Consider the following 27,994-nt stretch of genomic DNA (forward strand, 5'->3'; position numbering starts at 1 on the left):
GTGGCTGGTTGGGTCCTCCCCGGTTAATTACCAGTTAGTTTAGGCATGATGTTTTAGATATCAGAGTCGTGGACCAGGCACACTTGTGCACGTCCTGGAAGGTCCCCGGAGACTCTGGTTTTATAAATGAAGACACAGGCTGAGAGTGAGGTGTTGACTTGCCCGAGGTCACTCGGCCAAGTCCAGGACTGAGCTGACCATTGACCCCTCCTCTTGTGGACACTGATTTTAGGTGAATTTTGGCTGTAGACCAGAGCCATATGTGTAGGCCACTTGGACATATTTTCCTTCTTATTCAGAAACTTCTGCACAAAATGCCCAGATTCATATGTTCAGTCGTGTGTTGGGGAAGCTTCAGAGGGAAGGGACAAGCTGTGTCCCAGCCGGGGAGGGTGGGGACCAGGACTGGGGCTTCAGGGCTCAGGGACCTGCCTAGAGCTGGCCGGCCAGGTTGGCTATCACGTGTTTCAGGCCACCCCAGACAGTGTGATGTTGGTGCCAGGGACACAGTCCCTGACTCTGTGTGACCACAAGTCCCTTCTCCTTTATGGGCCTCAGTTTCCCCATCAGTAGAACAGAGATGGCCGCTCTTGCCCGCTGACCGCACAAGACTTTAGGGAGGACAGTGTCGCTGAAAGCGTCGAGGCCGCAGACTCTGCAGAATCGAGGCTCGGGCGCTGTGAGCCGCTCAGGGGCAGAACCTCTGCCCCTCTGAGCCCTGTGCCAGAGGGCAGGCGGGACAGAGGCAGTGGAGTTCTAGGACCGGCTTCAGCCTGAATGTGGGCTGGCACCTGTCACTAGCCCTGGGTCAGCTGTGTCCTTTCTCTGGCCATCCATTCTCCCGTCTGCAAAATGCTGGGCCCCGGAGGCTCTGCCAGCCCTGACGTCCTCTTTGTTCCGTTTCTTGGTGCAGCTCAGTGTCTCTGGGACCTCCCGACGCGGGCAGAGCTGGGAGAAGCCGTCCTTGCTGGCATCCTGGGCAGAGCCCCTTCCTCTGTCAGTGGGTGGACTGGACACGCCCAGGGTCAGGGTCAGGCCGTCGCCCGAGACCATTGGTCCAGGTTCTGGCCCTTGGCTTCCAGAATGCTGAGGAGGCTGGCGGCAGGGCCGCCAGGGCCAAGCCCCTCCTCGTAAGTTTCCACGCCCTGGGCAAGTCCACTCAGGCTCCCCACACTCTGTGCCTCCTGCAATCTGAAATCCAGGCAAGGTCCCGTTCCCTCAAGTGTTCCCCAGTGCGGGCCAGTCTCAGGGGGCAGACTTCATCAGGCCCTGGCTCCCCCTCACCCAGCCTGGTGCCTGGGTCCTCGGGCTATGCAGACCTCTTCCGGGGCCCAGTGTTGTCCAGCTCCCAGGAGGACTGTGGAAGGAATAAGCTGCTCTTTAGACTGGAATGGTCAGTCCCAGGGGAGGGCCCATCACAGCTTGTAGCTCAGAAGCCCAGAAAGTAGGAACCTCAGAGCTCAGGCAGCCCCTCCGTGGATTCAGCCCCTGCTCCCAGGACACTGCCTGCCCTTGTGCAAGTCCCTCACGTTGCAGAAGGGGAGACTGAGCCCCAGCGAGGAGAGGTCTGTGGCCACACGGCAAGACAGGACTAGAACTCTGGTCTGGTGATGGCCCCACCGTGTGAATCGCCTCCTCTCTGGGGCAGAGCAGAAGCCGCTGTTTCTTTGCTCTAGGATTCCTCACACTCAGCTCTCCAGGGATTTCCCCTGGATCGAGGTCTGGGCATCTAGATTTGCCAAAGTTGTAAATCTCTTAAGCCATAAGCCGCTCCTTGGCGTCTCCCAAATGCCCTAGTATGAAATACAGATGTTTCTCCTTTTTAAGATCTGAGCCTACTTCTGAATTTCCCATCGTGTTTGCACCTAAGGATGCAATTACCATTTCCTCCTATTGTCCTTTCTGCCCGTCCCTCTGCTCTCAGCTGACGCAGGCGCTCAAACCCGCTGGGTGAACACGAGGCTGTGAGAAGATCAGACTGCTTCTGAAAGCCTCGGGGTGGCTTGGGGCCAGCGATCCTTATCAGTCCACCCAGGGCCCCTCGGAGGCTATTTTCTTCCCTTCAGAAGATGCCTGTATATTATGCCGCAGGGAGCGTTTCCATCAATTCTTCTGCCCAAGCCAGTGCCAGCCACACGCCGGCCTCGCCCATTTGTCCCCCGTCCCCCCAGCTGGCCCCTTCCCAGGCCCGCTGGGTCGTTTCTGGCAGGCCAGCCTCCAAGGCCCTTCCTGAGGACCCCCAGCCTCCGTGGGTCTCGGCTGGGCCCTGCACTGTCAACCCAGCCCGTCTTCTCGTGTGGACCACGAACCGTCCCTGTTCGGCCACAGTTAGTAAAATCCACAAGAGAGCGTTTCTGCCGTGGAGTCGTGGAGCTTGAGTTTCTAAGCTCGTTTGGGACCAGAGTGCATGTTTTAGGTTTGTGGACTTATGGCAGATTGAGATTGAAAGCATAAAAGTGAGACCAGGTTTTTCTTCTCTTCCACTAAAAGGAAAAACAAACGTCGTGATTGCTTGCCTCTTCCTACCTCTGGGCCACCCCTGGGTGCTCTCTTTGGGGTGCAGATGTAGCCCGTGCTGGGTGGGCAGCAGTGGGGTGAGCCAGCTCCCTGGCCTCACATCACCCCCCTGGCGTTACCTCTCAGAGCTTCTTTCCATGTCTGTAAAATAAAGTAATTCCTGCTTCACTGGGTGGCTGGAGCCTTGAAATGCTGTCCTCTGAGTGCGGTGGGAGCTCCTTTCCTATTACCCGTCTGTCCCACGGCTCTGTTCAACAATAATGCTTGGTCTCCCGAGGGATTTCCTTTGGGGTAAAAGGAACAATAATGTCCTAATGGTGGGCTTTCTAGACGGTAGGATGGTTTTGAGATTTGGGGGCAGGGGGCTTGCCTCCTGGTGCTGGCCTCACATGTGACGGGGCCATTGCTGACCTGACACTGCACCGTTCTGCCCCCCAGTAGCATACAGCCCTAGAAATCTCTTTCTTTCAGTTTGGTGGGGTTTCTTTTGGCAAAGGGGCTTTTCACCTTGTGCCCTTAGGGGGACCCCATTCTGAAGGTGGAGCCACAGAGGTGATCTAGGGTCGGGGGGAACACAGGCCTCGGAGACTGGCAGCTAGATCCCCTGCCAGCTCCATCGCCCACGAGCTGAATGCCCTGGGCACGTCAGTTCTTCTCGGAGCCTTGGTTTTTCTCTCAGTGTTTAGGGAATAATAGTTGTACTCGGCCTGGTACAGGGTCTGTGCCCAGGTGGCGGCAGCTGTTGTTTCAGGACTCCAGGAGGCGTTAGAGGCCGTTCCTCCCATTTAACCGACTTGCAGACCGAGGACTGGAGGTGGCAGGGGATGGCCCAGTCCCCACTCTTAGTAAGCGACAGTAGGAGTGTGAATGCAGGACGTGGATTCCAAACCCAGCGCCCTTTCTGCTGTGGCATGCTTCCATCACGAACCTCTGGTGTCTGCCGAGGGTCTGCCATGGCCCTCTGCAGGCCAGAGTGGAGGCCACTGCCCAGAGCAGAGTGAGCTCCGGACTCCAGCCCCAGGGAGGGCACAGAGCACAGAGGCTCAGGTTCCCGCCAAATCCGGGATTTGGGGCCTCCGCCTGGAACCCGAGGGGAGGCCCTGGCCACCCTCGAGGTTTGCCCGGATCCTGAATCAGGCAGAGGTGTGCTAACAGCCCTTTTTTCTTGCTCTCCAGTGTCCGCCAGGACTTCGACGTCCCCACCAGCCACCTGATTGGAGCACACGGATACTGCACGCAGGTCAGGGCCGCAGTGGGGCGTGGGGTGGTCAGGCGCTTCTTTCCCTTCCTCTTGCCTTCTGTCTTTGCCCCTGCCAGCACTCCCCAAGCAGCTTTCGTGTTCCGCCTCTGCTGGGCTTCTTCCTCACGGAGACCTAGAGAGGGAACTCAGGTTAACTTCTGTTTCTGGAGTTTGCTGTACCCGATCTGTGTGCCCGGAGCTGCAGGAGGTTCAAGAGAGGCAGAGCCAGGTGCTGCCCAGCCCGGAGCCCCGGCATAGGCTGGGAGCCCCAGGCCCAGCTGCGGGGACGACGGCCATGGCGCCCTACGATTGTACAGCACGTGGTCTTTATGACCACCCACCCCTCTGCATCTTCACAAAGGGGCCCTCAAGTGGCTTCGTGGAGGGCAGGGGGTCCCTTAGCACAACTGCTTGTCATCAATCCTCCCAGTCACCCGGTGGCACAAGGAAAGGGATCTGTTTCAGATCCTATCAGCGAGTGTCGGGACTGGAGCCAGATGCTACACATGACTACGGTCTGAGCCCCTCTCTGCATGGCAAGGCCTCCTGAGCGGCCAGCGGGCCACAGTTAAATCTGACCCTCAGTGCATCTGGGGGCGTCGTGTGTAGCACAGACAGGCTGAGCGGAGCTTCTCTGGTTGCTGGGCCCAGCTGAGGACCCAGTTGTCCTAGGGGTCCTGGCTCACTTGTGCCAGTCCTGAAAACATACCTGGGCACCGTGCAAGGGCCCGCTTGGGGCCTGTGGTTTGTTCAAGGCACCCAAGGAGATGTGAGGTTGCCTGCTGCTTACCCCCCAGAGAAAGGTTTCAGGCTGAGCGACGGCCAGTGGTGGTCCAGCTCCTGCTCTGGGTGCCTGCGCTCCCCGTGGGAGCTTCCTGACGCGCTGTCGGAGAGCACTGTGACCCAGGGGTGGGCAGTTAAGCAGCGTACAGAGTGCAGAACACAGTCTGGGGCTGGATTCTGAGCTGTGTTGGCAGTTCCACTTGCGGCATGAGCTGGAGCGACTTTCTTCCCCTCCCCGAACCTCGGTCTCCTCATGTGTAGAATGAAGCATTTGGACTAGATCGGTGCTTCTTAAACTTTGATTGTGCACGCGAGTCCCGCAGAGTCTTGCTGAAGAGCAGGCTGAGGTTCCGTGGGCCCGGGCTAGGGCCTGAGGTTTTGGATTTCTAACGGGCTTCCAGGAAGGGTGATGCGGCTGGTCCATGGACTACACTTTGAGTAGTGAGGAACCAGATGACCGCTAAGCTTTGCCACTGTGTGATTTTGAGTCTAGGGGCAGGGAGCGTCCTGTCACTATTTCTCCCCCAATTTTGAGGAGGCTTCCTGCTCTGAGGAAGGTTTTGAGACACACCCCAGATGGGCAGCAGGACCTTTTCTCCCCCTTGAAAACCCGCTGGGAGCCCTTGAATGTGTCTGAAGAAGGCCATGCCTTTCTTAGGCGGCCGCTGGCCCTGAGGTGCAGTATCTCAGAGCAGACATTTCCTCCAAATTCTTTCTCGCTTCCTCTGCAAGAACATAATGAGGCCCCCTCGGTATCTCCCTCCAATGAGGGCCCCTCTGCGGCCATCAGAGGGGCCTCTTTTACTGCCTCTGGGGCAGGGATCCTGGGGTTGACGGAGGGGTTTATTAACCTGCGCATCACTCTCACAGTTCCGGGGAAAACACTTCTGTGAACTCTGCCCTCCAGAGTTTATGGTGGGCAAGGGCTGTTATGGCCATTCCCACGTACCGTGGAGGAGATTCCTGCGGGCTGGCCTCACGCACGCGCCAGCCCTGGCAGAAGGAGTTAGAAGCTCCTGCCCCAGCGCTAAGGCTGGGCTCCCGTGTATCCTTCCTTAGCAGGGCAGCGCGTGCTTAGCGGTTGCCCTCGGTTTTGAATCTTTGGCTGGCCAGGTGGTACCCTGAGGGTAACAAGTGAGGGGAGAGGGAAGGGACACCAGAAAGGGAGCCGGAAAGTGAGGGTGGGAGTGCGGCGCTGTCACTAAGCAGCTGTGAGGCCTGGGCAAATCCCGTCCCAGCTGTGAGCCTGTTTCCGCATTCCTGACGGGAGGTTGGAGCCCTGGACGCTCTGCTTGAGGAAGGGCCCTTGCAGCCAACCCAGTGCCGGAGGCACTGGCTAAAGGAGATGGCCAGAGAGTCAGAGCCCCACAAGTCTCCGTCTCCTGGTTCTGGGGTCGGCAGGCTTGCTGGCCTGTCGGGTGCGAGGCGTGAGGCGTGCAGCCATGCAGCCAACAGAGGCAGAGACAGAGCGGGAACCCAGGCTGGGGCCCGCCTGCCTTCTCCTCCCTGCCCCTGCTGTCCTCTCCTTTCCTTCCCCCGCCTTGGAGACCCCGCCCTCACTGGTGGAATCCCAATACGGCCTGGAGCTGAGTTACTGGTGTCACCCCATTGTCAGCTTCCTGGTGGTGATGATGCGCTCTGGTTATGTAAGATGTTACCGTTGGGGGAAGCTGAGTGAAGGGTGCACAGGAACTCTCTGTACTATTTTTGCAACTTCTTATGTCTCTAAAGTTATTTCAGAATCAAAAAGCTTATTAAAAAAGTATCCAAGACTTCAAGACCCACCCAAATGCCGCTTCTCCACAAAGTGGCTCCGACTGTCACGGGGTCCTGTGTCTGTGTGGGCCACGAGCGCTCTGTGCACTCATTGTTACAGCCGCAGTCACATCCTACACTGTGCTTCAGGCGTGCAGGCCCGCACCCGTCCCCCCTCTAGACCCGGACGCCCGAGGTCAGGAGCCACTCTTTCCCTCCAGCGGGACCCGCACCCCACCCCCAGCCGACGCACACACAGGGTCCTGGGCACAGTCGGCGCCCAGTGAATGCTTGTGGGATAAGGACTGATGAGTTCCCAGAGTCACGCTGATGAGCAGAGTTGGCAGCTTCCCTGAGGGCTGTGGGAACGCTGAAGCCACAGCCCCTCTGATTTCAGTCTCTCGCCCTCCCTGCTTTCTTCCTTCCTTTTCTGCCCTTTTTCTCTTGTTCCCCATCTCCCCTTGACAAGCCTTTCCCCTTTCTCTCATCAACAGGAACTTGTCAATCTGCTCCTGACCGGGAAAGCCGTGTCCAATGTTTTCAACGACGTGGTTGAGCTCGATTCCGGGAACGGGAACATCACACTCCTCAAAGGCATCGCCGCGCGCAGCGACATCGGCTTCCTGTCCCTCTTTGAACACTACAGCGTGTGCCAGGTACCGAGCCCTCGGGCCTCCAGAGACCCAAGAGCCTGGCTCCCTGGGACCAACAGGAGGGAGGGAGGAGAAGGAGAGTTGGCTCCAGTTCCCGGAGCTGGGTCCAGTCTCAGTCACGGAGCGTATGGGAAAACTACACACACACACAGCTTCACCGCCATCCAGCACAGGCACGAAGTTCACTCCCAGAGCCAGCTGTGACGCCATGAAAGGGACCTCTAGGGATTTACAGTGTGCTGTCGTGTGTGTGTGTGTGTGTGTGTGTGTGTGTGTGTGTGTGTGTGTGTTGGCCAGGGGGTCTTCTCCAGGGACAAGGCCCTGAGGTCTTGGGCCTCGTGTTAGTTTCCTAGGGCTGTCTCAACGAAGCACCGCAAACTGGGTGGCTTAAACCCACAGAAACGTGTCGTTTCATAGTTCTGGAGCAGAAGTTCTCCTAACAGAAGTCCAAAATCAAGGTGTCGGCAGGGCGACACTCCTCCTGAAACCCGCAGGGAGAATAAGCCTTCCCTGTCCCTTCTAGCCTTTGACGTTTTCCAGCAATCCTTGGTGATCCTTGGCTTGTGGCTGCATGACTCCAGTCTCTGCCTCTGGTGTCACATGGCCACCTTCTCCCTCTGTGTCTCCTTTTCTCATAAGGACTTCAATCACGTGGATTGCGGACCCACCCTACCCTGCTAACCTCGCCTTGACTAATTACATCTGCAACAACGCTATTTCCAAATAAGACCACATTCTGAGGTCCTGGGGGCTAGAACTTCAACAGAGTTTTTGGGGGGACACAATTCAACCCATAATAGGCTTTACTCAGTCTGTTTGCAAGTGTATCGGTCCCTCTACGTTTTCTCTCACTGCAGCCAGGGTCTTAGAAAGGGCCGGACCCCCAGCTGAAGCTGGGCACGGGGTCGGGTGACAGTATCTCTGGGCAACATGGGCAGGGGACCACCGGGCCCTGTGTCCTTGTCCCAACCTGCTGCTGAACCTTCTCTGAGCCTCGGTTTTCATGTCTCCAGGGAAGACATTGTTCTGTGGTCGATTACATGACCTGAGGGGTAGCAGGAGGTTCTTCTCTGGTGACCGGCCCAGCAAAGATTCTTGGAGGGTCAGGATGAGGCCCCATTCATCTTACATCCCCAGAGCCAGGGATGCAGAGACTGACCCAAAGGGATACTCAGAGTATGCTAGGTGGATGGATATGCAGGGCGGTTCGGTTTCATCGTGCCCTTCCTGCGTGATCACATGTTCGGGTGGGCTGTCCCATTGAACGCCGTTGTTCAGGTGGCCCCGTGCCCAGATTCCGCCTCTGGGTGACACCCCACCCCCACGGACAGGAAGCAGCCTTGTGGGTTCCAAAGACTTGGGGAGAAAAGAGTGACAGTGACTCCTTCCCAGATGTGCTGGTGTCAGGAGGGAGCCCAGGAGTGTAGCCACGTGGCCCGTGAGGAGCACCAGGAACCCTGAGCATCAGATCCTGGGTGGGCTGTGAAGGCCTTCAGCCCGAAATTCCACGGGCTGAGAGGTGACCTTGCCCGGGCTCGCGGAATCCCCAGGTTTACCATGAGCCCTGGTTTCACTCTCGTGTGGAGGGCATTGGTCAAAATGTCAACTATTTTCCTTCGGTCTGTTGAGGGTAATTGATGGGAACAGCAGTTGGGCGTCATCCTGTCCTTGGAACAAAATGCAGATTGCACAAATTCAGGTCCTACAATGATCCTTGAATCCACATAGACCCCCCACCCCCACCCCGCTCTGCTATTGTTTGCTTTGTCGAAGACTGGGTGTTGTATCTCCCTGCAGCGAGGGATGGTTTGCTCCTCTGCCTTGGGACTGCAACCTCGCTAAAGAAGGACCCCAGGGCCTCCTCTCCTACTCTCCAGAGCTCACTGAAGGCTGGGCCTCTGAAGGAGAAGGCAGAGGCTGGGCAGTTAGACAAAGCACTTTCCTTTCCCGTTAACTCCACCTGCTATCCCTTTGGTCACTGAGTTGCTTGGGGCTTTCGTGATTAGCCACGTCAGACAGAGAGGGAATCCAAGGAGGTTTAGCCTCCAGGCCCAGACCTGGACCCAGAGCCGGGGCCCCCTCTCAGCCTGGCCTGGTCTTCCACCTGGCAGTACAGACGTGGTCACTGGGGAAGATCTGGTCTTTGGGGCCGCCTGGGCATGGCATCCACCGCGGGGCTGTTCTGATAAGGCTGCAGCCTTTCTTTCATGTAGACGGCAGAACCAGGCCCGCCTTCACTCACAGCCCATCTCCAGGCTTCTCAGTGCGGCCTCTGGCTGGGAGCCAGGGTTCTGGGGCCCTCAGGAGTATGTGTGTGGGAGGGTGATAGGTCCTGCCTATCAGCCAGCTTGTCAGGTGACCCACATTCCGGCTGTGCCCCGGGGGAAGCAGAGGCAACTCTGGGCCAAGAAATGCACCCCTGCCGTAAGTAAGCAGCCCCCGCCCCAGCATTGCTGTGTCCTACGGGACCCAGTCTGCCATCGGTGACCCACTGGCTTGGCCTCGCCTTGCCCATCTGACTTCCCCCTCACTCCCTCCACCCCAGAGCGTAAAGTGAGGATGGGCTGCACTGCAGGCTGCAGTGGGGAGACCAGCCCCTCCTGGCTCGTGGTGGCAGTGGTGATGGGGGACGGAGAGGCCAGGGGAGGACAGCAAGGCACAGGAAGTTTAACTCCAGGGCTTCCCCATTCATTGCTGCCTTCAGGAAGGGACCTGGGCAAAGGCTGAGCTTGGCAGGGAGAGCTCTGTAAGCACCACCCTCCTCCTCCCATTTGTCCAGCTCTGCAAACAGCAGCATCTACCCAGTTGCTCAAACCAGGAGCGCATTCAATCCATCAAGAGGTCGTGGGGCTCCTTCCCGAAGCTGTTTCTCAAGTCTGTCCACTTTCACCCTTATCCGAGCCACCAGCATCGCTGTTCGGGACACTTGTGATGGCCCAGCTGGCCTCTGGCTCCTGTCCCCACCTCCTTCCAATCCTGTTCCTTCACTGAAGCCAGTGTGATCTTTAAAAGAGTAGAGCAGTCACATCGTTCCTTTGCTTAACAACCTTCTGTGCATTCCCAGTCCTCTGAGATTGTTATGGGCTGAATTGTGCCGTTTCCCCCCACTCCCCCGACCCAACATTCATTTACCAAAGTCCTAGCCCCCAGTACCTTGGAGTGTGACTGTATTTGGAGATAAGGCCATTCAAGAGGTAATTAAGGTAAAAGAAGGTCATATGGTTGGGCCCAAATCCAGCAGACTGGTATCCTTAGAAGAAGAGGTTAGGACACAGGCACACCCAGAGGGAAGACCACGTCTACAAGCCAAGGAGAGGGGCCTCAGAAGGAACCAACCCTGCCGACATCTTGATCTGGGACGTCCAGCCTCCAGAACTGTGAGGAAATAAATTTCTGTCATTTGAGCTGCCCGATCTGTGGAACTTTGTTACTCAGCTCTAGCAAACTAATACAGAGACTACAATCCAGACCTTCCCATGACCTTTAAGGCCCTGCATCCTGTCCCTGCTTTTCCCTCCCTTCACGTTTTGACTTCACTGTCACTTTGTCAGGGAAGGCTTTCCTGACCTCATCACTCTATCTCAATAGAGGTCTGCTCTCGTGGTCCCCTGCCCACCTTGTCATCCTCCATCACAGAATGTTAGTTCCTTCCTTCACAGGCCTCCTCCCGGTTTTACGCATCCCATTTCATTGCTTTTGAGATGCAAACGTGCCCCGCATTTGAACATTTCTGAGTTTTTCATGCAGTCGATGATGTGTCGGGCCTTAATTGCCAGCCTGCGTCCTTTCTTAGCGATACAAAAAAGAACGGTGGCTCTGATGGCATCTTAGATTCAGTGCAATGTGGTGCAAATGTGTCTGTGTGATTCTCTGTTTACTATCTCCTCCTCATTCAGCGGCTAACCCCATGAGGACAGGCTGTTCCAGGGTACTTCACCACCGACCCATCGTCTCACACGGTCCCTGGGACCGAAGTATAACTCATGTTGAATGGATGTCATCCTTGGAGATGACAGACGGCCGCTCTGCCAGCCGTCAAATGTCGGTCCTTTTAAATTAGGGCTTCGGAGCTGGCAGGCCATGGTTGGGTTGGGCGCATTCACACACCTCACTCCCGCAAAAGACGTAAAAGTACGAACTGACCCTTGAGCAGCACGGGCGTTAATCTGTGTATAATTCACAGTCAGTCCTCCGTATCCGCCGTTCTTCTGCATCCGATGATTCAACCAGCCATGGACCGCGTAGTACTGTAGTCGTTACTGTTGAAAACCATCCGTGTATAAGTGAACCCACATGGTTCAAACCCACGTTGTTCAAGGGTCACCTTAATCCCTGATTGTGCTGCACGTTCACCCACCAGGAGAGAGGCTGTGCTGGAGGAAGTGTGCCCACCCACCCTCCTTCCTCACCCCGGGCCTTCGGTCAGCTACCCCAGAGTCCAAAGGAAGTGAATTTCATCTTTGGAAAATGCCACCCAATGGGGAGGGGCTCCTGAATGAGAAAACTCATTTATAAACTCCCCGGGCAGCTTTTTTTGCCCTTAATCTTTTGACTGTTGCTTAAATGGCAAGCTGCCCTTTTGTCCCTCTGCTGGAAAATTCAGGGTGGCTGTTTCTGCAGACGCCTGTTCCTGGTGGGCTGCATGGCTCTTTTTTCCCGCAGTGAATGGGCACTGGCTTCCCAGTCTTCAGGGCTCCCTGTTCGAGGTGATGCCCTCACCAGAAAAGCCTGGAATTTTAACCTGGAATGGAGGCCAAGTTTGTAGTGGGGTTTAGGCACGTCCAGCCACATCGTTTAAGACAACTAATTCCACCTCCCCGCCCCCCCCGTTTCCACCAAGGAGCGAGTCACACTTTAATGTTCACAGGGAGCTGGGGTGAGGGCCCAAGGGGCCAGGTGGAGGGGGCGGGTGGGGGACTTGGACAATGAGACAGTGAACACTTCGTGAAGTTCACCCTGCTACCCTCTGTAGGAGGTTCACGAGCAAGCATTTCCCCGGAGCACAGCCCCTTTGTCCGGGACACCCCAGCTCCAGGTGGGCTCTGAGAGGCCCGAGGAAGACTGGCCGGCCACTCGTCTGTGACGGGCCCCGGAGAAAGTATGCCCATCTCCCCACTGGAAAAATAATTCCCATTCTTTCCTTAATCCACAGGCTGTGGCTGTAAATACCTGAGCATGCAAACATCTCCTTGGGGCTGGTGGGGATTAGGCCGAATCAGCCTGGCCCACTGCACGTACAGAAATGAATAAACTAGGGCCCGGGGTGGGGAGTCACAGGTGACAGCGAGAGAGCGCGTCGAGGTCTGGCCACCGAGGGGCAGACCAGCCAGGCGTCTGAGCAGGCCTTCGGAGGGCCCCGCCACGCCTCTCTCCTCTGCAGGCAGGACCACAGGAAGGCCCTGATGCTGATTCCATGCATCTGCCTTCTCCCAGCACCCCTCTACCATGCAAGTCCTCTGCTGGGAACTTTCCAAAGGACTCCCTCCTCAGAAGGAAGTTCCAGCTCTTCGTCCTCCCCTTCCCGTGCTCTCTCCTGATGCCCTGCGCTTTTCCTGAGTGTCTCTGGACATTTGTTCTGGCATCACCCACAGACTGCTCACCCAGAGGCCCTCCCTCCCTTCCCCCTGTGGCTCCAGCCCCTCCTGTCTTCAAGCTGAAGTCCTAGCTCCAGTTCCGCTTCATTCGCAAGGGCCTTCAGTCGTCAAACACTTGCTTATGTTGACTTACACCCCCTGCTCTGCTCTGAGGGTGTAGTCCGTGCCAGAGGCAGGCGTATGTGCTTATGGTGAGGCAGAGTGATGCACTGCGGCAGAGGAGGGTGGGTACCTAGCACCTGGTACCTAGGACTAGAAGCGGGACATGATGCGTGCTCTCTGATTGGGTAATCTGGGCGATGCAGGACCCCTAGGAGAGGAGAGGTGTACGGGGGAACAGTGAACGCACAGGCATGAGGCTTGCCGTGCTGGAGTAGTTTGAGGACCGGTGAGAGGTTCTGTGTGGCTGTGGCTGGGGAGGGGAGGGTATGGAAGAGCCGGCTAGGAGGTCATTGCTTGGGGAGGAGAGGCTGGGCCTGGAGAACAGGGTGGGCAAGCACCACATACCAGCTGGATGTGGGAGATGAAGTGGGGGGCGACGCCCGGCTTTCAGGCCAGGGTATCTCCATGTGACTGTGGGGCAAAGGCCCTGCGAGCAGTGGGCTGAGCAGGCAGGGACAGCTCTGTGTCAGTGAGCCGCAGACGGGGCCCCAGCCTCACACAGGGTCTGGGATCCCCAACGGGGCCTCGCTGAGGTCAGCCCGGGCCTGGGGTTGGACAGAAGATGCTCTGGCCCGCTTCCCTGGGGATGGCGCATGGTATTAGGTACCTCTGTCTGCTCCCTCTCCCTCGTCCAGGTCGGCTGCTTCCTGAAGACCCCGAGGTTCCCCATCTGGGTGGTGTGCAGTGAGAGCCACTTCAGCGTCCTCTTCAGCCTGCAGCTGGAGCTGCTGCAAGATTGGAGGGCTGAGAGGCTCTTTGACCTGTACTACTACGACGGCCTGGCCACCCAGCAGGAGCAGATCCGGCTGACCATTGGTGCGCCGCCTCCCCGCCTGCCCTGTCCGTCCCCGGGGAGCCTTCAGACCAGTCGGGGACGCCGGCCTTAGCACGCCCAGTCAGGGCAGTCAGAGACCAATGCAGACTGGGGGATCAGAGGGCGAGTGTGCGCAGGTCCTCCTGCAGGAGGGGGCCAGAGCTGGGCCTTGAGAAACTGATGTCCTTAAGGGTACAAGGTGAGGTTGAGACTACGTAGTAGACAGTATCACGGCAACAAGTTTGGGTTTTATTCTCCAGGCAGTGGGGAGCCATGGAAGGTTTTGGAGCAGGGGAGTGGTGGGCTAAGACATGTTTTTAGAAAGAACTATTCTGGTAGCTGAAAGGGGGCAAGAGGGTGGGGTGGAGACTGGAGGTGGGAGGCCAGTGAGCAGGGACACCTATGGTGTCCAGGTAAGAACCGATGGGCAGGAACCAGGGAGGGTCCAAATAAGAAGAGAAGAGGCGCAGGTACCGGAAGAGTCAGGTCCCAGGAGTAGGGTTGTTGGTGCTGACCTCGGGGTGAACGTGGGCCCCGGGCTGATGAGCGTGTGCCTCTCTGTCCCCGCTCCTCAGACACCACCCAGACCGTCCCTGAGGACAGAGACAATGACCTCGTCCCTCCCCTGGAGCTGTGCATCAGAACCAAGTGAGTCAGGCCCATCTGTGGCTTTGGGGCCTTACCTGAGTGGCTGGGAGGAGCAGTGGTTGGGAGTGGCCTGCAGGAATGGGAATGGGTTCCTGGATTGTCCCAACTAGGAGGGGTGTGGTGAGGGGCCGGTAGGACCCCTGCAGACTGCAAAGACACAGTGCTTGGGGCTTGTCTGTATGTGGCATTTTGTGGTCACCATGGCCCAGGGAGACGTGTGCGATTTGCGAGATGCCGTGTCTTCAGGTAGCTCCCCAAGATGCCCCATGGCAGGGGGTGGAGGTGAGCTGGTGCCTCGAGAGCCCCCCTCGTTCCGGGCAGCAGCTGCCAGGTGTGCTGAGCGCTGTTAGGTCCACAGGAGGAAGAGCGAGGGAGGTTACCTGGCGGTGGCGGTGGAGCTCGGGCAGGGTCGGAAGGCGGGAGGACGCGGCGCGGCCAGGGTGTGCTCGGGGGTGGCTTCCTGGAGCAGCAGCCCTCACGCGGGAGGAGCAGCCCCGGTCCTTCTGCGGGTGCGGGTGCGGCCCTCTGAACACTGAGTGGAGGTGCCCCAGAGGCAGTGGGATTGCCGGCGGGGGTTCTTGGCTCGTCTCACCCAGCCCTCAGTCTTTAAGGGAAGCTGAGGCTCAGGCCAGGGGAGGCGGGTGAATAGGAGTTCTCTGACCAGGCCCCAGGGCTGGGGCAGCAACCGCTGCCCCACCCCACCCCGCGGACTGGCGGTTGTAGCCTGTGGGTGGTGACTTGGAGGCCCCAGGGCGCAGTGGGAGGGGCAGGCCTGGGGGCGGGGAGGAGACCTGGATTCCAGTGGGGCAGCATTAGAACTTGCCAGTGTGGTGAGCGTGCATTCTGGCGTTTGAATCCTGGCCTTGCTGCTTTCTGGCTGGGAGCCATCAGACCTCTCCTGTCTGTACCTCACTTTGTCATCTGTAAAATGGGGGCAGTGGCTGTGCCTGGCTCACACGGCCGTTGTGAAGAGCGCCCAGGACGTTACCAAGCACGGAGAACCGCTCTCGTTGACATTGTCTCAGCCGCTCCTGACTCGCTGTGACCTCGGGCGGAACCTGTTTTCCTGTTTGTGAAATGGTGGGGTTTGGGGTGGAGGACGTAGGCCATGGCTGGGGCGCTGCGGCTCTGACCGCCTGCGATCCAAGGGGCTCCCCTGGAGTCTAGGGCCGCTGCCCACCCACGGGCGAGTGAGCCCTTGAATGGAGCCAGAGAGAGAGAGAGGACTCCACATACACAGTCCCCAGGGACTGTGTCCCCAGGGAGGGGACGTGGAGGAGACGTCGTGACATCCTCATTACGCCCCACCCACGCGTCCACCTGCTCAGCCGTCCACCCGCCCGCCCACTGGGCCAGGGACGGAGCATTCCTGTGGGGTCACGTGCCGGTGTTTCTTTCATCGGGAGGATTAAAGGCACATGCAGGTCGCTTTCCTTTCATGTACAAAGGGCCACTCATTCAGAGTGATGAGAGAAGGGCTGCATGGGGGAAGGAGGTGACACCAGCCTTGGCACCTTCTGCAGGACGGGGTGGGAGGCCACAGGGCATCCTTCCTGCAGGAGGACCTGCCCAGCAGGACTCTGGACCGCACCCTGGACACAGGCTCCACCCCCTCTCCGGACCCCTGGGACCCCTCGCTGAAGGCCTACATCTGTCTCTGTGCCCCTCTCTGGGGTGGCCCACCGCCCCGGACCTCTCCACCTGCCCCCGTCTGGAGTAACTTCTCTTTCCCCAAGAATGCTTCTGCTGCAGGACTCGACTCACCAGGCGCCTCCCAGGGGCCTGGGGATTGGACTTCTTGGGCTCAGCCCTAATTGGCAAGTGCTTGAGAATGACTTGGGGCTCTGGTCTGTCAGGGGGCTCAGTCCAGAGACATCTGAGTGTGAACGTGGGCCCGGAGCACCTCTTCTTCTTCTGTCAGCTGTCCCTTCTCCCAGAACCTACCCCTGTCCCCGGGGCCATGTGCCATGAAATGAACCAGCAAAATGACGGCATGTGAAATGACCTGGAGAGGCTGCATGCATCAGGGAGCGAGCCCTCGGCCTGGGGCAGGCGGTCCAGGCGGAGTCCCTACCCTGCCCTTGTCTGTCCCTGCTCACTGTCGTGGGAGGAGCTCGGGCAAGGTTGAGCCTTGGCATCTCCTCCAGAAGTGTTTCCTACTCCTCGGCACAGATAGCAGATCATCGTACTGGGGCAACACACAGGGTTAGGGACGACTGGCTTGGGGACTCTGGTTGACCCAGACTCTGCCCAGTTCCCTGATGGCTGAGGGGATCAATGGTCCAGCACGTCTGTATTTGTCTACGGCCACCCACTGGGAAGATTCGCTAGAGCGTGGTCATCAGGGTTCAGCGGGCATCCCCACTGGAGAGTGTGGTAAGACACAGATTGCTGGGTCCCACCCCTGGGCCTTCTGGCTCAGTAGGTCTGGGCTGAGGCCTGAGAATCTGCATTTCTCAAGAGTTCCCAGGTGCTCCTGGTGCTGCTGTCCTGGGACGGCACTGTGAGAACTGATGTTCTGGTGGCTGGTGAGGGCGGTGCCTACCTCTCCGTCACCCTCCCTGGCTGCCTCGTGAGAGTCAGATGTCAGGTGAGGTGCTGACCCTCCAGCATCTGGTCTGCTGTAACATACCAGACCCGGGGTACTTTCTTCCTGGCTCCGCTGGCTGCCCCCTGCCCCCCTCCCCCCCAGGTCTGAGTGCTGCATCCCCTGCATGGACTTTGCTGAAACCAGTTGTACTCCCCCCATCACTTGCTCCACCCTGATGGCTCGGTCCATCTGGGCAGTTAACACGGTGAGACTTTTCCCAGCCTCATTCCCGGAAAGCTGAGTGGTGAGTGAATAGTGGGAACGCAGGGTTTTTCCCCCTCTGTACCCATCAGATAACATACCCCACTGTAATGGGAAACAGCAGGCCCAGCCTCCTGGAATCCTGTTCCGAGGGCTTGGATTACAAAGGCTTTGCGTATTGTTTTCATCCCAGATTCTCAAACAGCTCAAAGGGAGAAACTTGGGAAAGTAGCCTTCAAGGTCAGAGAGACCCGCTAAAGCTGGGGCCCTGCCTCTTGGGGGATAAGTCCTGCTGCCTTGACAGGAAGGGCGTATGGCCCGAGCTCAGGTCATTTCCAAGGCCAGTTAGTCCAGGCACCCGCTGAAAGGCAGCCGAGCGCTCATGGCAGGATAGGCTCACCTGCGGGCTGGCGGGGCTTCCCTCTCATCGCCTCAACCTCATGGAACCCCCGGACTGGACTCCATGGAAGAAGCAGCTGGATGAGACGCGCTTCTTGCTCTCAGAGTTCACAGTCAAATAGAAGTCAAGTTCAGAATCAACTCTGTTCTAATCCAGGGAGAGATGCGCCGCCTGCCCTCAAAACCACCTCTGTTGCCCCGTAAGAACCTCTGACATTCACGCTAACCCACGTGGAGCACGCCGCATCCCTGGCCACCTGCTTGGGATCCACAGAAAGGCCCTTGGACACCGCCCGATACGGCCCTTCCTTCTACAGATGGGGTCGCCGGAGTGGAGGTCTGACGCCAGGCCACACCTCGAGTCAAGAGCAGTTCAGGGCCTGGGGCTTAGGCCGGTGCTGTCCCAGCCCAGTGGAAGGTCACTGAGCAGGCAGTGTGACTTCCCGCCGCCTGGCTTTGTTGCCACGGTGACAGTGCACAAGACCGGACTGCCAGTTTTGCCTTTGGAGAAGAGCATCCTAATTTGAACCATCCCCGGGCCCCGTGCCGTCTCCACTCTCTGGTGTGACGCACACCTCGACCTCCGAGAAGCTCCTGTTACCTTCGCTTGTGTCTGTCCCCCAGCTTCCTCCCTCCTCTGTTCTCTGACCATCTCAGCAAAAAAAAAAACAAAAAACTCATTTATGGTCATTTCCGAAGAAGACACACACAGTGACCTCTCTCAAGCTTCCAGCCTCGCTAGAATGGGAGAAAATGAAAGGGTTGTCAACAGTCCAGAGAAGAGAGGAAAGAACTCATAACCGGGGCCTGGGCCTGGGCGACAGATGTTTCTGTTTGGAGGCTCAGACAAAAAATTGAAAATGTAACTTCAGCTGGAAACGGTGCCTTTGAGGGGCTGGAACTGAGCACCCACCTCCCTCACCTGCGCGCCCGGCCGCCTGAGGAGTCTGCTGCAGCCTTCACGCCTCTGCTGACGCCCTTCTTCCTAGATGCCCTCTTCACAGTGCCTCTCATCCATTGAGGGAGGGCTCCTGGGTGCTCCCACTGCCCAGCCCCCTCTTGTGAGTCCCCTGCCTGCAGCCCACGCGCACAGCCGCCCCTGGTGCGCCTTGTTCCTGGCACGTGCAACGCCACTGTGCGGAGCCGAGCACCCAGCAGGAGTCTGGAGACCCCAGCTGCGTCCTGGCTGGGCTGCCATGGCACGACCTCTGGAAGGGCTGGCTCTGTCTGGACCTCAGTTTCCCCATCTGTCGATTGGGTAAAACGATGCCTTCCCTGAGCTGCTATGAGGTCGAGAGGAGATGTAGAAGCATTCCCTCTCCTTTGGAGACCTGAGGGGGCTCACAGGCAAGTGGGGGGAGGAGGAAGAATGGGAGGAGGCAGAGGGGAAGGGACGAGAGAGCAGAGGTGGGCCATGGACAGGGCTCGGTGACCACCGGGGTCAAAGGGGAGGGAGAGTGAAGTGTGATGAAGACTCAGGTTTTCCCTCTGGTGCCTGGGCTTGACGAGGGGCAGGGCGTGTACAGGGGGTGTGTTCCCTCAGCAGCAACCCTGGGAGCCCAACACGGAGCTAGAGGTCATTGAGGGGATGGAGGCAAGTGAGACCAGCTCTGCCCTTTAGGGGCTTACAGTCTAGCAGGAGAGGGAGACCCCATGACAGCATGGCCGGGGAGAGCCTGACAGCAGTGCTGAGGGAGGATACTTCCGGAAGGAGGGCTCCTGGATCTGGCCCTGAAGGAGGAGGGGTGGAGAGGGAGGATGGTCCTTCCAGGTGGAGGGCGCAGCAACCGGCCAGGTTCGCAGGTGAGAGACGGCCTTGGGGCTCCTTCTGTAGTTGCTCTGACTGCCAGCAGCTGGCGCGCAGGACAGGACACTTGCACACAGGGTACTTGTCTGGAAATCCAAAGTGAGTAAGAGAAGTGCTTGGGGGTATTTCTGCTGGTCAGCTCTGGTGGCTTTAAAACCAGGCCTGCCCTCTTCTCCTTGCTGATACAGCAAGACATCATGTTGAAAATCTGTGAAGTCAGGTAACTGCTGCTCTGATGCAGTGACGGCTGCTGGGGAAGCAAGGGATTCAGTCGTGGGCAAGAGATGGGCCTGCCCATGACGCTGAGCTGACCTCAGCTCTTGGGACCACGGCATCTTCGCTGAGCTCAACCCCGAAGCCAGTGGTCCTCAACCGGGGGCATTTTTGGTTGTCACTAGTTTGCGGGAGGGTGCCAGATGTCCTACAATGCATAAGACAACTCTCCTCTCCACCCCCAACAGAATTATCCCGACCACAATGCCCGCTGCGCCCAGGTTGAGGAACGCTGCTGTAAACTCTCACACCCTCAGCCTCCTCTACGTCAGCATAGCTGAGTGAGCCTTGACGGCGCCTCTGCACTCAGAAACCGGTCCATTCCACCCCTCCCCTTTCTCTGTCAGCCCCTAACTGCATATGCAGAGTTCTTCTTTTTCACCCTTGTAACCGATCCATAGACTTTCAGGACCGTTCCTATGGGGGAACATTCATCCCCTAAATAAGCACAGTACCCCAGCATTTCAGCCCTTTCAGAACGGCTCTGCTTCGGTTTCCTCTTGTAGCTGTGAACTGCTTCTTTCTGTGTTTCTAATACTCTCCCTGTCTCAGCACCTGTAGTCCAGGATCGGGTAGGTTAGTTACCTCTGTGAAAAGCCTCGCAGGTGGCATAAACCTCCCAGCCTGACCTTAGGACTCGGTGGCTGTTGGTGTGACCGGGGCGTCTAGCAGCAGATGAATATGGCTCACCCCTGCACTGAAGCCAAACCCAATTTTGTCACATTGGGAGCTCACAGGAGGAACTTCTGTCTGCCTGTCAGTATGGGCAGAGGAGAACGATAAGGGAAGGGCCTTGGGGGCCAGGCTGAGGGCGGATCTTATAGGGATACAGGAAGTCTGGTCTATTTCTGACTCTTCCCCCTTCTTCTCTCCATGACCGGGGGCAAGAATCCAAACGGGTCTGGGCAGTAGTTTGGTCTTTGCAAACCTGCGTCCCTGGTGCCTGTCTGGAGCCAGGCTGTGGGTGGGAATGTTACTCCCCTCTCTTCCTTCCATCTGCCACCCCTGGATGTCTGGATTCAGGATGTGTCCCTAGTGTCTAATATTTTGATAGGAAACTTACAGAGGCTGATACTCCTCTGCAAATCTTAACAGGACAGTAAGTCCCCTACATACGAACGAGTTCCATTCCAAGAGCTCATTCGTTAAGTCCAGCAAAGTTAGCCTAGGTACCCAACTAACACAGTCGACTATATAGTACTGTACTGTAATAGGTTTATAATACTTTTCATACAAATAATACATAAAAAACAAAAAAATACAAAAATAAAACATTTTAAATCTTACAGTACAGTACCTTGAAAAGTACAGTAGTACAGTACAACAGCTGGCACACAGGGGCTGGCGTCGAGTGAACAGGCAAGACGAGTTACTGACTGGAGGAGGGAGAGGAGGTGGGAGATGGTAGAGCTGAAGGATCGTCAGCAACAGGAGACGGAGGGCGAGCTGCAACTGCATTCATGCCTGACGTGGATGGAACGCACATTTGCATCTTTGAAAGTTCGCAACTTGAAGGTTCGTATGTAGGGGACTTACTGTAAAAGCTTTTCAATGATGTGTTTCAAAACTGCAACAACGATGAACAGAGCAAGAGAACTGAAAACCTCGGGTTGCACGGTGGGATCACTAAGGCTTTGTCTTATGTTGCTGCAGGTTGCTAAAGTGCTGTTAACCCAGTAGGTGCTGTAGGTCCACCTACTCCCTTGGAACCTGTGGTTATCTCAGTGCCTTCCCAGCTCGCCTGACCTCCCGAACCTGCTCAGTTGTGCAACTCAGAGCTGCATGTGTCTTCCCCACCAGCCGAACCTATATTGGCTACCCTGAGACATCATTAGGGTCCAGCACCAAAAGTGCAGGCAGTGGGCGCTCACCAAGGAGCAGCGGTGCAGGCAGTGGGCGCTCACCAAGGAGCAGCGGTGCAGGCAGTGGGCGCTCACCAAGGAGCAGCGGTGCAGGCAGTGGGCGCTCACCAAGGAGCAGCCTGACTTCTCCCAGGGTTGCCAAGTTGTCTCCAGATACCTACCATCCCAGTGTCTCTCCTTCGAGCAGTGAGGAATGCCGTGATGCTGCTGGATTCCATCAAAGTGGCTCAACCCCAAAGCGTCTGATAGATTCCTCTAGATCTGCCTCAGTGCTGACACACACAGGAAACAGTCTAAAGCACCCAGGTTCCAAAGAACCACTTAATTCTTCCACATCCAATGGAACAAGTGACGCTGCCCATGTCGACGCACGTGATATGACTGACGATAAAGCAGAGGCAGGTCCCTGGATGAGCACGAGAGGTGGCCACACATTTCTTATCACAGGTTAGGCTTGGAATGGATCTTACTAAGGTAGTTCTCCCAACAATTACTCTTGAGAGAAGCCCTCTTCTAGAAATATATGCAAACTTTTTGCACATCCAGACCTGCCTCTGAGTATCTGTGACCAGAAGGATCCCAGGGACCAAATGGTTCAGGTGGTCAAATGGTAGCTCTCAGGCTTTCATGCAGGAAGCAAAGGATCCGTTGCCAGAAAGCCACACGACTGCATTTTGGGTGAGACCTTGCAGCCTCATGAGGCACCGCCAAATGACACTGGAGAGAACAGAGAGCTAGTTTTAGAGGCACTAGTTTCTTGAAACAGTTTAACATTCGTGGCTGAGCAACTTTTCCATCATCCACCCATCTCAGCCTTTTTTGCTGAGTGTTTTAACGAGAAGATGCAATCCAGCATTCATACATGGACCAGATGAAAGTTTCTTGGGATGTTGACTGGTGTGCACAACATAGGGCAGGGCTGTGCCTTGTGTCTGGACTATGACAACTGTTAACATTCTCAGATTCCCCAGTGGTTATGGAAGGCTTGTCCTTACAGCGCCGTGGGTGGAGCTAGGAAGAGAATGCACATATCAGTTGTTCCAAAACGAGCTATATGCAAATATCGTCTCCCATGCTACTCCTGCACAGAATTACCACTAAGATTTTTTTCTTCTCCAAATGACAGATCATTCTGCTCACTTGAAGGGAAATGGAATGGTGTAAAATATGCAAAATACTCAACAGGGGGTCATACAGTCTTTACAGAGACCAAGAAGTTGCTGGTTAACAGGAGGAAAGTAGGTTGGAAGAACAGAACGGAGTATGAATCCCACTGCCTCTGCAAGGCTGTCTCTCTCGACCTAAACATCAGAGACGTTGACGCGGCCATTGAAGCAAGGCACAAGCGAGAAGAAAGACAAAGAGCAGAAGCCTGAGGAAGGAATAGAGAGAAGTTCAGTGGGGGTCTAGGTTCTTCACGAAGATGGAGAGCGTTGGCTTTATGACGAACCACTACTGAAACTGCGTGATGCTTCTAAGCATTAGATTGGGAAACGCAACAGCCTTACTTTGGGAGAACCTGTTCACTCCCTTCTTGCAGCAGGTCCAATCTCAGGGATACAGGCAGACCTCAGAGATATTGTGGGTTCGTTCCAGACCAGTGCAGTAAAGCGAGTCATACAAATTTTTGGTTTCCCAATGCATGTGAGAGTTATGTTTACCCTATCCTGTAGTCTGTCAAGCATGCAGTAGCATTATGTCTAAAAAGCAATGTACACATCTTAATTAGAAAATACTTTATTGCTAAAAATGCTGTCATCTGAACCTTCAGTGAGTTGTATTCTGTCTGCGATAATAACATCAAAGATCACTGATCACAGATCACCATAACAAATTTAATAATAATGGAAAAGTTTGAACTGCTTCGAGAATTACTCACATGGGACACAGAGACACAGAGAGAACAAATGCTGTTGGAAGAATGGCATCCATAGACTTGCTTGACACAGGGTTGCCACAACCTTCAATTTGTATTAAAACAAAACCACAGTATCTGTGAAGCGCGATAAAGTGGAGCCCGATAAAACGAGGTGTGCCTGTACTGGACTTTCCTGCGCAGATGTACAAGTAAAGTGAAGGCATCCCTGTTTTCCTCCGCTGTGGCAGTTACAATTTTGACTTCAGTCCTGCAGAAAAACTTCAGGTTTTGAAAATGTCTGCTCCCTCCCCAAACCCCACACCCTGGGAAGCGTTTCTAAACCCCAGTCTCAAAGTCCGTGCTCCGGTACTGCTGTTGAGGCGTGCAACAGCTGTTTCCTAGTTTGTATAATCTTAGGATGTATGTCTATGTATAATACGCCTAATGCCAGATTTTTCAGAAATATTCCATCTGCTATACATGATTCCTCTGAGTTGTTTTTAGAAAACTAGTTCCATGTATTAAAATCAAGTGCTGGTCTCACCTGTAATAACTTTAATTTTGGAATTGGACTATTATTAAATTGTGTCTAACCCTGGACTCCTGTTTAATTATACTCAGTGCTTCTTAAGGCTTCATAAATTTTTTAAAAAGGCAAATCAGTGCCTTACTGAACCGCTCACAGCCCTTCACTAGCGGTTCTTAGAGCAAAGCCCAGAATCCTCGCAAGGCCTCCTGGGTCCTGTGTGGTACCATTCCCGCTGGCTCCCTATGCCCTATGCCTACCTTTCTGGGCTCCAGCAGCTGGACCTCCTTCCGTGCCTTGAACCCTCCAGGATGTCTCCATATCTAGGTCTCCCCCTGTGCCTTTAAAAGCGCCGCCATCAGGCACCCCTGGAAAGTGGCTGGATTCAGATGCGTGTAGACCGCGCACCTCATTTGAGGGGTTTAGGTGCATTTGTTTTGTAGGGGCCTGGTGTGTAGGCCTGTCTGTGAGTGTGGAGGGGTGAGGTGGGCATGTTGGAACCTGAAATCCTCGAAGGCCCGGAGAGAGGAATTCCGGTGAGTGAGGACAAGAGCTGGCTCCTGCGTGGGCCCCTGCAGCTCTAACTCTTTCTCTGTTCCTCTGCTCTTAGGTGGAAGGGGGCATCGGTGAACTGGAACGGCTCAGACCCCATCCTGTGACCCTCCATGTGGGTGAGCCCCATGGCTCCAGCACACATCACTGGGGGTGATGGCTGAGCCCTGGGCCTCAGGGACAAGTCTGGGCCAGCACCTGGGCCAGCACTGCTGCAGAATCGTCCAGAACCTCCCTGCCTCTTCCATGAAGGGCCTGCCCAGGACTGTACTGTGGGCCCAGAGTGCTGCTGTGCAGCCCCTCCCAGCTGAGCGGTGACTGCCAAGGCCTGGAAGGAGGCTGGTGGGACCTCTGCTGCCTTTTCTCTGCATCCCTCCCTCGCTCCCTGCGGGGCCAGCCCCTCGCCAAGCCTCTGATATGGTCGGCCCGGGACCCTGGCCACTCGTTATTTCTGATGGTTGGCTTTCTATAAAACAGGAGTCAAACCCATGCTGAGGGCCGAACCTCATTTGTTCTGTTGCCGCAAAAGAAGCATGAGGTCTGGCCGGCTCATGGCTGGGGCGGGGATGGTGATGGGTGGAGGGGCCCCAGAGCCCCGGAGACCTGTGGGCTAAGTCGTCACCTCACGAGGGTCTCTGTGGGCCAACCATGCCCTCTGGCCCACTGGTGCCCCTGGCTGGGCTTCTGGTTTGGCCTGGCTTCTGTGGGTCAGCCCCAGGTCTCAGACACCAGGCTGCGAAGGTTGGGCCGACCTGGAGACACTCAGGCTCCCTGGGAGCCCGTCTCGGGGCCGACCTGGATCTCTGCGAGGCCCCATGAGGATGGGCGCGTGGACCTGGATCTCTGCGAGGCCCCATGAGGATGGGTGCGTGGACCTGGATCTCTGCGAGGCCCCATGAGGACGCTCGTGTGGACCTGGAGGGCAGGCTACACCTGGCCAAGCAGATACGGGGAAAAGAACCTTTCAGGGAGGGACCTCCTGGCCAGGGAGAGCAACGAGGTGAGGATGACAAGAGGGACTGAGTGTGGGCCCCTGTGTGGCTGCGGCGGGGCGTGTGCGGAGAGAACTGGCTGAGCTGCTCCCACGGGCAGAGCCTGTGGAGACCCTCGCATTCCAGACTGAGGGTAGGATAGGTGGGAAGGGGGAGAACTCCATAATCACTTGCGAAGGGAAAATTGTACTCGGAGCCTCCTTCGTTCCAACAGTTTATATCCAACGGATTCCAAAAAGGAATACGAGCGAGTATAGAAACACAATGGGAGGCAGGTGAAGAAGAAAGACCAGAGAGAGAGTTTTGTCAAAAACAGAAGCTGAGGCCCCTCTGCAGTGGCTCCCAGCGATGGACTGAGCGAGGGCGCCCAGTGGTAGGGCACGGCCTCCAGGAGCCTCTGTCACCTGTCTGTCCACATGGGAGTCACATCATGGTGGAGCCACGTCCAGGGCCCACCCTGCTGCGCCCCGTGGGTGCTTGGCTGGGACTCTGAGTGGGGCCCGCAGAGGTGGGTGTTTACACGTGGCGACCTGGGCACGCACTCCTCCCTCATGTGCCCTGACCCAGGGAGAATCGTAGACACGGCACGGCAGCCAGTCCCCAGCCTCCGTGCACGCCCTTGGGCTCGGGACACAAGCAGCTCGGGGGCCGTGCTCCCCGGCAGTGCTGGCTAAAGGGAGACCTCCTCCTCTTTAAGGGCCAGGCATGGAGGGGGCAAAGCTGGTATTTGGTGGTGACAACCAAAGAGCCTGTTTTGTGCTCTCGTGAGCTGGGTGAGAAGAGCAGTGGCCGGACTGTGGGTCTTTGGGGAGCGGCAGGGAAGAGCTGGCAGAGAGCGCTTTGTCCGGGCCCGCGTGGAGTTCGCTGCGTGAACTCCAGTGGCCATTCACAGCAGGCGTCCAGCAGAAACGCTTCCTATATGTCCCTGAAATGTTTATGCGTTTGTTTTCCTTGGCCAGGATCGGGCCTCTCCAGCTGAGCGACCGGGTGGAGGAAGTCGGTTTCCCTGCAGTGGCCTTGTTTATCAGCCTGGGAAGGAAAAGTGTGTCTTTTCAATAAAACACTTAACCTCCTGACCAGGGTGCCATGGGCGGAGCTGGAGAAATCAAAATATTCCCAGCGTTGCTTGGGAAGACCAGTTGCAACAAATTCCAAAGCACTGTTCTAGAAGCCAAGACATAGCTACACGTGCAGCGTGACGCCCCTTGCCTGGGACTTTCTGGAAAGGAAGATGAGCGAAGCCCAGCGCCGCCCTCTCCCAGGTCCACAAGTCAGAATGAGCCCACGGTACCGCTGCCAAACCTGCCAGAATGAGATGCAGGCCCTGCTTGGCCACACGTGGTGCTCCTGGGCTGCGTGGTTTTCTAAGGAGACTGGGGGTGGTCTTCAGAGGGCCCGTAGCCCGCCCCGCCCCGCCACCAAATTAGATTAAAATCTTTGTGTACATGTACAGTTGTGTAATTTTCTGGGGAGGGAGTCTACAGCCTACCTCATGGCCTTGATCTTGGAACAACACCCCTCTCTTTTCCCCCAGAAGGTTAAGAACCATATCCTAGGGTCGAGTGGCCTCTCAAAGGCTGACCCTGGGCTTGACTGTTCTCGCTCTCTGGCCGCCTCATGCACGGGGGAGCCGGCTTATTGAACACGCAGACCTCAGTGGGATGTGAGCAGGAAGCAGCTTTATTCTTTCTTATTGCCGTTGGCTCCCTGTATCCGTGGGTTCTGCATCGGCGGATACTGAGGGCCTAACTGTGGGATTTGAGCATCCTCGGAATTTGGTCTCCTTGGTGCCTCCTGGAACCAATCCCCCTTGGAGACCGAGGACGTCTGTATTTCCCCGTGGATTCTCTTTCTCTAGATGGTTCATTTCTTTGTCTCCAGATGAGAGAGTAAGCCAGTTCCACTGCCCTTCCGGCGGTGTGAACGGAAGTTGCTGATGGCAAACACCTAACTCCACTCTCATCACTGGAAAGCTCCTCTTCCCCCTGTTCTTGTGGGGGACCTCCCACCCATAGGGGTCTCTCCTGAGTCAGGTGACTCGTCCTCAAGCTGGTGCTCATGGGGGCTTCCAGCACCTGCCCCCATCCAGCTTCCGGTGGAGTCAACCTCTCTCTTCCCCTTTTAAAAAGACGGGGGTCTTCCTTCCGCAGGATCCACATTTGAACCAAGCAAAGCACCGACACGTCTTTGCCTCCCCAGTTCTGGAAGTCAGACCTTCCCAGCTCACGCCGCCTGTCTGCCCAGCCACCCATCGGGAGCAGTGACATGTCCTCGTCCCCAGGTGGGAGTCAGGGATCGGCCCACACTGCAGGGCACACATGGCAGGCTTTCGAGGAGCTTTCTTGAAGCCTCCCTCACTTGGCTTAAGGAGAGGAAATGCTCCACTAGGAGGCAGTGGGGAAGGGGATCCCAGCACACGGATGCCTCTCTCCAGGGAAGCCCTCACCAGCTGCTGGCCTCTTCCACTGCCAGCCCAGCGCTTCCTCACCTTCTCGCGTGGCTAGGGGGCGTGATGGGTGCGCCAACCTCGGCAGGACCGTTTCCACCCTTCTCTGTAAGTTCTACATGGTTGCAGCACAGGTAAGAAGAAGAGTTTCCAGTAGAGCTGCGAGAATTCCCTGGGGCCAGAGCTGGGACAGGGCTCGGAGGGGCATTTGGGGAAATCCTAAGGTAGGGTTGCGTCCAGATTCCACCTGACTGCTCCCCAGGGTCTCCGTGTCTGAGCCGGAAGGGAAGTCAGGGGCCGGGGCTGGGGCCTAACCCATCAG

At 56.6% G+C, this 27,994-nt stretch overlaps 1 protein-coding gene and 1 pseudogene across 2 annotated transcripts in view; both read left to right on the forward strand.

Annotated features, from left to right (window-relative positions):
- Positions 1-24,729, forward strand: part of MINDY4 (MINDY lysine 48 deubiquitinase 4) — a 111,839-nt gene extending 87,110 nt beyond the window's left edge. The window contains exons 14-18 of one of the 2 annotated variants that reach the window (XM_060020682.1): positions 3,694-3,757; positions 6,790-6,951; positions 13,340-13,520; positions 14,094-14,166; positions 24,293-24,729. In XM_060020682.1, the coding sequence (XP_059876665.1) occupies positions 3,694-3,757; positions 6,790-6,951; positions 13,340-13,520; positions 14,094-14,166; positions 24,293-24,341 (529 nt within the window). In that variant the 3' untranslated portion in view covers positions 24,342-24,729. Of the gene's footprint in view, positions 1-3,693; positions 3,758-6,789; positions 6,952-13,339; positions 13,521-14,093; positions 14,171-24,292 lie in introns of those variants that run through there. The other variant, XM_060020683.1, reaches the window with a different exon arrangement.
- On the forward strand, positions 14,367-22,783 carry LOC132431352 (oxysterol-binding protein-related protein 9-like; annotated as a pseudogene).
- Positions 24,730-27,994: the final 3,265 nt, after the last annotated feature.

Source organism: Delphinus delphis, chromosome 9 (genome assembly GCF_949987515.2).
Source record: "Delphinus delphis chromosome 9, mDelDel1.2, whole genome shotgun sequence".
Lineage (NCBI taxonomy): Eukaryota > Metazoa > Chordata > Mammalia > Artiodactyla > Delphinidae > Delphinus > Delphinus delphis.